Raw genomic sequence first — 12213 nt, forward strand, 5'->3', positions numbered from 1 at the left:
GCCACGTTGATGTGATTGTAATGACCTGCATTTCGAAGCTAGGTTGCTTCTCCCCTTCGACACCTCCTATTTCCAGTAGATACTACAGTCTCTACTGCAGTAGATACTACAGTCTCGTCTACAAAGATGTCGTTCTGTAAAGGAATTGGTGGCCTTTCTTATCTTATCCACCATTCAAAGAATAGATTTGAGCTCTGACGCCATGAACTATTGTGTGGAAATTAGCCGGAAACTCATCCTAGTCGAACAGTATGTGTGGCTCTTGTATAGCGCCAGCTCATACCGCTACAGTTTCCCGTCATATAGAGCTGCAAAGATGCGGACTTCAAGTGCACAATCGTCGCCGCCCTCGTCATCTGTCTACATTCACGACGCGTCTCACCGCAGACGTTAGTCACCTCACCGCTCATGTGGAATAATACATGGCCATTCATCTCTCGAAAGTTCAGTACAGGCCTGAATTTCCACTTTGTTGGCTGTATCACTGCCGTTAATGGTAGCACTCCACTCCTCACTTCCTCTTTCCACTGGAAAAGAACACCTTCCTTAATCCAGCTGTCTACCTCTCACTCAAACTCACTCCTAGCATGTAGTTTCACGGTATACTGGTAGCAGCTCAGCATGTTCTTCAGCAACAATAAATGAGACCACATTTCTGCGACACTGACACTTCCAAGGCGGTTGATCACGCTTTTTCCCATCACCACGTCAACTGCGTCTACTACAGAGTCGATCACAATTGCCTGCAATCTGTGTTGTGCCCGCACCGCTATCTCAACTTCACTGCTACCCTCGACCGCCAGAACACTGGTTGACCCCTTCCATTTTTTGTCAGACTCGGGCACACGAGAAACTTCGTACAACCCGTATCCAAGAGGGCATTGAACAGCTTTCCCCAAATAAGACTCTAACTACGGGTAGCGACAGCACTAGCACTTCTACTTTCTCGCAGTCGGAATTTGAGCGGTAGCAACGTCTCATAGCTTTCCCCTGCCTGCAGTTTCGAGCGATATGCCCAGTCTGCCTGCACCGGCAGCAAACCGCTCTGGGCTTTGTATCTGCCATGTGCGGTCCCTGACAATTGAAACACCGGCACATGAACAGTCGCTGTCGCTCACGACAACTTTGTCTTTGTTCTTTATTGGCCGTAGCTCTACATCGCAGGATTTTGCAACCGTTATTGCCACTACTCTCCGACCGATGTTTCGCGTCGACACGCGGGCTTCAGTGACAAGCTCGCTCATTGCCATTTTCTTGTGGCCTAGAAGGTGTTACAGTCGTAACGCTATGTCGTCGGGAAAGCCATTTACAAAGTTTAGATGTGCCGCCTTCTCTAGAACTTCTCCGGTAAAACGGGATAGCATGACCAGTCTTCGAGCCTCAGTGCCCTGTCCACTGGCCTGACCAAGGTTTAGCGCCAACGCACGTCCCTCCAGGTACCTGCTGCATCATCAATGACTTGTAGCCTGGCCCCTACCTTGATATTACGGATTCAGGCAATTGCAACTTTTTCGTCACAGATAGGACTCAGGGCATTGTTGCCGATTCTTATCATAGCTGCCAGTTTGTGGAAGGGGTACAGCAACGATAGGAAAATATATTTATATCTGAGCCGGAACTGCGTGTAATATGTTGGAACTGTAATGCGGGGAATAAAATACGTTTCACACCTACTTCTCGTTGTTGGCTGTCCAGCAGTATTAAGTTAAGACGTAACAGCTGCTACAACCAAAGCCCGTTAGCTCACTCCACTTGTATCTGTTCACCACGAAGTGTTCCTTCCAGTTCATGTGGGTCCCCTTGGCCGTTGACGTTACAACCCTTTCATTCTGGTTCATCTCATCCCAACAATTGCTTTACAATTTTATGGCGGCGAGCTGATAGAATCCTTTGCCAGCTGGGTAAAAAGCTGAGCAACATTTTGTTCATCTTTACACTTGACTCAACCTTTCATCATATCGGGGTTGATAAAGTCGAGCACTAGTTTTGAAATAATTAACTAATCCCCGGCGACGAAATTACTGTTCTTGCACCAAAAGTTAATACAATATTACTTCACGAGTTTAGTGTTTGTTAAATGAATACACATTTTGTATAATAGTTGATATAGAGCTATTGTACAACTTTCTTGATAGACATGCCATTAGTAGAGTTGTAGTTACAAATACACAAACAGGGGTTAGAAAAAATAATGGAAACACATTAAAATTTTAAACAAATTTATTTTAGCATAGGATACGACCGTCTTTGGCAGTGATTACAGCTTGAATTCCACAAAGTTTGAGTTGTTTTCAAAGGAATGTTTGCCCATTCTTCAGTTAAAAATAGTCTCCAGTTCTTGTAGTGATGATATTGGAGAATATCGACTCCTCACTTTTTTCCCTAAAATGCACCCTAAACGTTCAATAATATTGAGATCTGGTGACTGTAGTGGCTAGAAAAGGGGTTCAGCTTCATTAGAATGTTCCTCGTGCCACTCGGTAACAACTTTAGCTGTGGGAATTGGTCATTATCATTCTAACCGATTGTGTTTCCCTCCGGAAACAGTTTCGAAACCATTGGATGCTTAAATAATCTTGACTATTAATCCAACCATGAAGAGAAGCCCTTGGGCCCAGGGAATTCCAAGATATGGCCGCCCCCCAGATCGTCACAGACATGTTAAAAGAATGTGATGAATGTGTATATGATCAAGGGAAGGCTCTCAATTTTGTAAAAAAAACCGTCATTAGATTTAACGTCAAAGAAAGTTTATAGGAAGAGAGATATAGAGCGATAGTTAAATTAGAATAAAACTTAAAGTCATGGAAGTAGATATATTTAGTAATAAGACAGTCAAAGGTAGAATTTTATAGAATGGAAGAAATCACTTCCATAACAGCGGAGGCAAGGTCAATCTTTGCTAAGCGGCTTCACTCTGCCTAATTTAGCTTCGTTACTATGGCAACAGTTCGGATAATTGTATCGTGGAGATATATAAGTAATTGCCATTGATAATTTCTATGCGTGAGAACGATTCGAGAAAAACAAAGACATAAATATTCAAACGTATACATACACAACTACATTCATGCTAACATATTACAACATATAGACTTCTAGATGACGGTTTTCATTTATTTCGCCCACATTTCACTTTTAACATATGGATTCATGTTCGAACCTTTTTCACAATAGAATGCTTCGGCAAAATCCTTCGAATTCTTTAATGGAACTTGAACCCTGTAATAAATCGTGAATGTAAAATATCAATTTATATAGAGTATAGAAAAGGAAAATATTTGCGTTCAACCAATTAAAAAAATTGCGTTCACATTATATCGTTATAGGATGGTAATCATTCAAATTAGGCATTTATTAAATAATCACAAGAACGCATATGCGGAATGCTCAAATAAAAAAAATATCTATGTCAGATACATATGTAACTATATATTTCTGAAATAGGAATCTGAAATCGTGTTATATATATATATATATATATATATATAAAGAACTTTAATGAACTTTAGAAATCTGTTTAATTATCTACATTACTTCATGAGTATAGCCTCAAACACTAGGATGTCTAGAGAACTTACATGTATTTTAGCTGATGAGTACGGGACTCGTTTATATGCTGTAATCTTTGCAACTTTTAATAAAACCTGTCCTTGTATGAAACGATCGTACTAAAAACCTATCCATTCTTGTTGCTTCTTTCTCGCGTATATATATATATATATATATATATATAGTTAATCCAAACAAGAACAAAGAGAAAACACAACAACGCGAGGACATGGAATAAGTATAGCATTATTGGACGCACAGGAAAGGAAAGAAGGAGGATTTAACGTTTCGAGTGGAGCTCTTCGTCAGAAACATAGAAAAGGGATATGTCCATGGAAGGGATGACGGAGAAAGAAAATCGTCAACGATACACATGCGGTCAAACACACAGACACACAGACACACACACACACACACACATATATATATATATATATATGGGTGTGTGTGTGTGTTCAGTACTTGACCTGAGTTTATTGAGATAATATGTAATTTAGATATATTATTTGAATAACACACTAGACATAAAGAAATTATATTCTGTTTATTGTGATAATATTTTGTGTTTTAGAATTTATACATTTTAAAAATATTTCGAAATCCTTAAGTATAATATCTGAGATGAACTTATTCAGGTGATTACATTTTTAGATAAAGGAGTTTACGATAGATTAGATATAATATCATTGACGTGACACAGAAGCAAGTATCACTTGGAATGATCAATTTGTTTGGTTGAAGTTTTGTTGTTGTAGCAGGTTGACATAGACACTCTGCATCACTCCCAAACATTGAAGGTGTGAAAACTACAAGAAAAAAAGATCATCGGAACTAAACTGGAACACGTTTGTTATTGAGTAGATTGAGGCAGTTTAAAACGAAACCCTACTCCTGAAAGAAAAAGAGTGTGAATGGATGCAAGAAGTGTATACACTGGCAGGAAAAAATATAGGGGGATTTGTTTGGGGGTTTAAAGCGCAATTTAATTTGAAAAACATATTGTTGTGTTTAAATATATTTATTACTATCCATACCAAACTAGGTTCAAAATTTTCTTTTTTCTTTATTAATGTACAATTATGTATGGACATTTTAAAACAGTTTAAAATTACGAAGTAGAAATGGGACAAACATTTTTAAGCGATCAAATAAGTTTCATTGGGGTAAATAATTTCAAGGTAAATATTCGGAGAATATTATTACAAATGTACATTACTGATATTTAGAATACGTAGATATGAGAGAAGAAAAAAAACGAAACGAGTAATTTGTTGTGTTTTTTTAAATTTCTGTCATCATGCGTCTAGTTGTTTTGTCATCGCGTACTGATCTCTTCCATTTGTACGGTTTTTTTTAGGAATCAGAAAAGTATTTTATGTATATATATATGTTTTTGCTAGAAAGGGGCTAATTTTGATAGGTTCACTTTATTTTGATAAAGAACCTGTTTTTGTTTCGGTCATGTTTAGCGATCTGCTCGGTTGACTACCCTGGAGGGACTGGGGTATTAGTTTTTGCCTACTAGTCAACATTTCCGGTTGGTTGATTCCCTTAAAAAGTCAGTTTTGTTTTCTGATGCCTCATTCTGACTTGATTAAAATATCATAGTTCTAGTGAAAGTTGACGCCAGAAACTGATGTTTGAGACTATGTATTGTGTTACTGTATAGTAGTTGGGTTTTCCAATCTCTGTGGTGATTATTGCTAAAGTTTCCAAATTATGTCTGTTGTACTTGGTTCGCTTTTTTGTAGATAAATTGATTTCTCTTCTTTCTCACGTGTTATTATAGGATATTTAGTTGCGGTTTATATATATATTTTAATGAGCACGATTCTCCTATTCAATTGGGATTGGGTTGAAATGTTACCGGTACATTGAAAGAGAGGGATTATTTGGTATTTCGTGTTTATGTTTGTGGGGCATTGATTACAGGAATTTTCCTGGTCGTGGGTTACCATTCTTAACAAAAAATATGTTGACGCTATTTTGGTATGCATGTGAATAAAACTACTTAAAACACTATAGATTTTCAAATCACGAGACAGATTCTCCTGTACATGTATACACACACATATATATATATATATATATATATATATATATATATATTATATATATATATATAAAAATATATATATATATATATATATAAATATAAATATATATATGTATATATATATATATATGTATGTATGTATATATATATATATATATATATATATATATATACATACATACATACATATATACATACCTACATACATACATACACACATACGTATAGATAAATATAGATATAAATTCCCACTATATATATAGTTGGAATTTACAAGAAAAAATGCAAAGCAAAAGGCGAAGGCGGGTATGTAAACAGCAAACAGATAAGTTTAAGGCTAGGGAATTGAGAAAGTCTTTTACGTTTCCAGACTACGCTCTTCAACTGAAAGGAACACAGAGATAAGCAGGCCGGACAGAGTTGGTCAGAAGAAGGGGAGATAATAAAGTAGTGGTGATTCCAAAATAAAGTTGCGCATGCTTAGTTATGTGAGAGCGTTATGTGCGTGTGGATAGAGACTGGGGTATTTGACGTGTGTGTGTGAATTTTCAGGTGTGTGTATGATGATGTGGGTGCTGGGAAACGGTCAGTGCTAGTGTGTGCGGTGTGATGTGGTCTGGCGTGGTGTGGTATGTTGCTAGTGCGGTGGTGTGTGGTGTAACAGGATGTGGTGTAGTGGTGTGTGTAGTGGTGGTGTTGGGGAGTGGGAGAAGCGAAGGTGGGGAAGCAATCGTGGGGGTTGATGGTAGAGGTAGGGTGAGGTATGTAGAAGTGGAATATGTGGGATGGGGTGGGGATGGGATGCGATGTATAGGGATGGTGGGGTTGGAATATGTAGGGTGGGATAACGATGGAGGCGTGACAATGAAAGGAGAGGGTGAAAGGTAGAACGTGGGTAGGAGTGAAGAGAGGAAGTAGGTGACAGAGCAAGAGAGGAGAGGAGAGGTGGTTGGGAGTGAAGGGAGGAAGTAGGAAGGCAGGAGAGAGGAGAGGAGTGAGTTTAGATGAAGAGGGGAGGAGATTTGGAGGAAAGGAGTGAAGAGAGAAGATTAATTCCTTTTCACGGCGAAGACGGAGTGCGATGGCCCCTGTGCGAGGACAATCTAACCATGGACAAGTGTTGTAAAGAATGTCCGGTAGAGCGAACATGGCACGACACTCGAGTGTTGTTGCCGAGTTTGAAGTCTCGGAGGCGTTCCGCGAATGGGTCAGCTAAGCGGCGTCCCGTTTATCTAAGTTCTGAGAGAGAGCAGGAGATGAAGTAGATGACGTATCTAGAAGTGCAGGAGAAGGAGTCAGTGATATGATATTGTTGATGATGGGTGCCTTTGAGGATGGTGGTGCTGGAGAGGTAAGGCCAGGTGTGGCAACGTGGGCGGAAGCAGGAGAAGTGGAGCGTAGGATGGAAAGATTTGACAAAAGAGAGGAAGGAGTCTAGTTGTTCGCGGGAGAGTGACGTCGCATCAATACAGTCGTCAATATTACGACCGTATATTTCGGGACTTGGACCAGTAAAACTTGAGAATAATTGGGCCTCCACGTAGCTATCGAACAGGTTCGCATAGTTGGAGCCCATTCTCGACCCCATGGCCACTCCCAAGTAATGCTGCTAAGAATCACCAGCGAACGAAAATAAGATAAGGGAGAGAAGTTCGGCCAGACGAAGAAATGTGGATGTGTCAGGTAGGGGGTTGCGTTGAAGGTCAAGGTAGTGTTGGAGTGCACGAAGCACCTGGTGGTGAGGGACAACCGTACATAGGCTCTTGATGTCAATAGTGAAGAGATGATTAGAGGGGCTAGAGTGAAGGAGAAAAAGTTGGACAGACGAAGAGCATGGTTGGTGTCAAGAATGTGAGAGGGGAAGGAAGCAACTAGGAGCCAAGGACGCAGTCAAGGTATCTGGAGATGAATTCGGTAGGGCAACTGCAGCCAGGCATGAAGAGGCGGCCAGGTTTGTTAGGTTTGTAGATTTGGGGGAGTAAGTAAATTGTGAGGGTGGGAGGGGTGTGGACAATGAGATTGGAAGCGGGGAAGGCGGGGGAGACAGGAGGAGGAGATGGGGTCATGGATAGTGGAGGACACTGTTGGTAGCTGGACGTGGGGTTGGAGCGCAGAGGGCAGTAGAAGGTCGGCGGCCCAGGACGGTGAAGCAGTCCTCCGCATTATATTCAGGTGGAATGTCGCGGAATAGTGCCCACAACCTAACAAGGCGCACAAAGCTGCGGAAATCGCCACGGGTCCGAAATTCTTTGCTGGCTGGAGTGATTGGTATGAAGCGCGGGCCCCTACTGAAGATGGAAAGCTGCCCCACAGAGTGGGGAAGATCTGGAGGAATGGTAACAAGCGACGGAACTGGAGTAGGGATGGGTGGGATTGAAGTGGGAGAGGTGGATTAGTGGAAGGCTGTGAGGAAGAGGATCAGAGGTATGTGTGTGGAGATTAGAGTGACAGGGGCTTTGGCTAGTGTGGGAGGGAAGCGTAACAGGGAGTGAGGGTAGGGGAGGAGTTGGGTTGGTGGCATCGGGTGTGGTGGAACGGAGGAGTACGTGGAGTTTACCTTGTTTGGTGTGAGTGAGAAATTCATAAAAGAGATGATTTAAATGGATTATGTAACGTAAAGGTGAATTTACATGGGGAGCGACTGAGAGGAGAAGAAGATGGAAAAAGCAAGAGGGAGAATGCTGTCGATGGTGTTTATTTTGGAGGGATTAGAACGAATTATGGCTCGCAAAGGCGGGGGGAAGTAGTACGGAGTATGGATAGGATGTTTGGAGCTGAGAGGAGAGTGGAGTGGAAATGGAGGCGGAAACCTTTAAGGATGAGGCGATATATGCATATATATAAATCAAATATAGACCAATAAATACATTACAAGAGACAGAGTGAGAGGAAAGAAAGAGATTCCGAATATTATAATTATATTTTATAGACTCACAGTACTTATAAAATGTTTAAAAATTATTAAAAATATTATTTTAAATACAAATCATTTACCTTGCCTCCATCGGAGAGTGTACAGCATTCTCGAACAAATATTTTTCCTTAGGGCTTACATTAGAACACCAAGACTGCAGGAATTAAATAAATTGTGACAACCCAAAAATATATGATCAAGTGAGATACAGAGAAATACTTTATCTAAGCTACACACTAGAGTTTAACACCTTAGTTCGGAAAACACTATCATTGCATTTCGATGATGCAATTAAGAAAATATTGAACTTTATGATTAATCCCAAATAATATAACTCTCACACACGCATACTCTATACACACACACACACACACACACACACACACACACACACAGACAGACACATATATATATATATATATATAGGTATATATAATATATGTGAGTGTGTGTGTGTATGTATATATACATCCTATCTGACTTAGTATGTAGACATGTAGACCTTAAAACATTTTTGTGCATTTATAGAGAATACCGAACTCTCTTACACAGGATCTTGTATTTAGGAATTCCCAATAAGTTATGAATACCCAAATTGTGAAGTCAGTTATGTAATAACATGAAATTAGTTACCCGGTAGTAAGATTTCAAATAAAGTAGCTCCGAAAAGGCTTTAATACGTTCCCAGAGTATATAGAGGAGAGGAGGAAATATCAATAATATTATACTGAAATCGTGAAGCATGTTACGTCATAATACGCTAATCAGATATGACATAATAACAATTCAAAGTAAATAACCCTGAAAAGGTCTTTTGTGTGTTCCCAGAGAATATTACCCTCAGCAGCGCTAGTATTGTTATATTCGTGAATAAGTCACTAACCGAAAGAAGTGGATCTATTGTTTAGGAAAGTACTGTTTACTTGTTTATAGGGGATAAATTGCGAAACTATCGCTAACAGTCCCAAAACTAATAAGCTTACTCAATTTGATTTATCCCAAATGATATAGGAAAATACATGGCTTTTTTTCCCGTGTCTGTTAAAAGCGGGGTGATAGGGTTATATCCTTTTGCTATTGACATGAAATATTATATATAAATATAAGGATCCTTTCCCGGGACCGTATTACCGATATTTTCAACAATCTGAGTATGCCATGAGATTTACTGTCTTGAGTTCTACTGACGAGTCAACTTTCACCCAAATCGATGAAACGGCGTAGGAGAAGTTTGCAAACAACTAACAACTCCACAAACACATCCGCAGAGAGCAGTTCCCACATATCTAGTAGATGTATATATTTATATATATATACACACATATATATATATATATATATATAATATATATATATATATATATATATAGGTATATATAATATATGTGAATGTGTGTGTGTATGTATATATACATCCTATCTGACGTACCCGGTAATTCCCGGTTCTGTTCTCTTAATTGTTTCGCTAATCCAATAGCAACAATACAAAGTATGTAGGTATGTAGACCTTAAAACATTTTTGTCCATTTATAGAGAATACCGAACTCTCTTACGCAGGATCTTGTATTTAGGAATTCCCAATAAGTTATGAATACCCAAATTGTGAAGTCAGTTATGTAATAACATGAAATTAGTAAACCGGTAGTAGGAATTCAAATAAAGAAGCTCCGAAAAGGCTTTAATACGTTCCCAGAGTATATAGAATTGAGGAGGAAATATCAATAATATTATCCTGAAATCGTGAAGCATGTTACGTCATAATACGCTAATCAGATATGACATAATAACAATTCAAAATAAATAACCCTGAACAAGTCTTTTGTGTGTTCCCAGAGAATATTACCCTCAGCAGCGCTAGTATTTTTATATTCGTGAATAAGTCACTAACCGAAAGAAGTGGATTTATTGTTTAGGAAAATACTGTTTACTTTTTTGTAGGGGATAAATTGCGAAAATATCGCTAACAGTCCCAAAACTAATAAGCTTACTCAATTTGATTTATCCCAAATGATATAGGAAAATACATGGGTTTTTTCCCGTGGCTGTTAAAAGCTGGGTGAATGGGTTATATCCTTTTGCTATTGACATGAAATATTATATATAAATATAAGGATCCTTTCCAGGGACCCTATTACCGATATTTTCAACAATCTGAGTATGTCATGAGATTTCCTGTCTTGAGTTCTACTGACGAGTCAACTTTCATCCAAATCGATGAAACGGCGTAGGAGTTTGCGAACAACTAACAACTCCACAAACACATCCGCAGAGAGCAGTTCCCACATATGTAGTAGATGTATATATTATATATATATATATTATATATATATATATATATATATACATATATACATATATATATATGTATGTATATATATATATATATATATATATATATATATATATATATATATATAATATATATAAAGAACCAATTGTGGCATTAAATGGACAATCCTTCCCAAAATAAAACTCTAAATTAACGGGTCAAACTATGCTCAATATGTTGACTTGAAAAACTATAGATCTCAAAAAATCACAGGATCCTCAACGACTACGTAAATTCCAGGAGCGAGGAATATTTATTTGTATTTCTCTCTTTCGTTTGGATTATCTAGACAGCTCAGGTTACGTACTTTGCCTGTCAATTGGAATTTCTTATTTGCTGTTTTGAATGTTCACAATCTAAACCTAAATGTCAAGTCAACATCTCTAAAACATCTTTCATCGTTTATATTTTGTTTTCAAATATGTAAATAAGTACCTCAAAAGTGTTTTAGGTTTCCGAATTATATTTTCAAATCTAAAACCTGATTGGCTGTTTAATTCGTTCTACGAATGTCTCAGATTTTTGAAAAGACATAACATTCTTGAAGACTAAATCACGTTTTCAATTGCCGAGAACGGTATGGATTCTTTTCTAGAGAAGAATATCAATTGTTGTTTACTATATATCATAATATACTAGTTGATGCTACACCAACATTTACCTTGCTCTTATAAAAAATTTTGCAGCGAGATTATTATACTTATAGGTAGTGTCTGAAAGCATTAAATCAATTATTGACTTACCTGAGCAAACGACATGAAAAATAGCTGTAAATCTGTCATTTTTAGTATAGGTAGTGTCTTCTTAGCATCAGGATGGTCTGATTTCCATAGCAAATAAGCCTGGTATAAATTGGAATTATATCTTTTATTCAATGATAAGAGCTATTTAAACAACTGAATTTAATTAATCTAAATATATATCCATTTGTCTTCGGTTATTCATGTTTCCACGTGGAATTTTATATTTCAATATGCATATAATCACATAAGTAAATGCCATATAGTGAAGATATTGTAACCATCTTTTCCTTCAAAAATTATTTGGTATAATTTTAATACCAAAAGTGCCTCAAAAATTAACAGAATATAATTCAGCATTCGATAGTACCTTACAGTTGTAGAAGGCTTTACTAGTCCCTAAGCAACATAAGTATCATGAAGATGCTGATAGTAACACTAATTTAAGGAATTACAATTAAGCTATGCGAAACAGCATGAGGTGATCAGAACTACTATTAAGCAAGAGATAATAAATCAAGCAACATTTTATGCTATACGGATTGGTGCATAATTACAAGAAGACTGAAGCGAAATGTTAGACTTTGAACTTTATATATCTTTAAGATATGCATGTTCGTCT

General features: G+C 37.9%; 1 protein-coding gene across 2 annotated transcripts in view; it reads right to left on the reverse strand.

Moving 5' to 3' along the window:
• Positions 1 to 3089: 3089 nt before the first annotated feature.
• Positions 3090 to 12213, reverse strand: part of LOC115229342 (neprilysin-3-like) — a 48293-nt gene continuing 39169 nt past the window's right edge. For both annotated transcript variants that reach the window (XM_029799709.2, XM_036499175.1), the window contains 3 exons: positions 11595 to 11693; positions 8603 to 8676; positions 3090 to 3222 (listed from right to left, as the gene is read on the reverse strand). In XM_029799709.2, coding sequence (XP_029655569.2) covers positions 3117 to 3222; positions 8603 to 8676; positions 11595 to 11693 — 279 coding nt within the window. In that variant the 3' untranslated portion in view covers positions 3090 to 3116. The remainder of the gene's footprint in view (positions 3223 to 8602; positions 8677 to 11594; positions 11694 to 12213) is intronic.

This window comes from Octopus sinensis, unplaced genomic scaffold (assembly GCF_006345805.1).
Source record: "Octopus sinensis unplaced genomic scaffold, ASM634580v1 Contig12483, whole genome shotgun sequence".
NCBI lineage: Eukaryota > Metazoa > Mollusca > Cephalopoda > Octopoda > Octopodidae > Octopus > Octopus sinensis.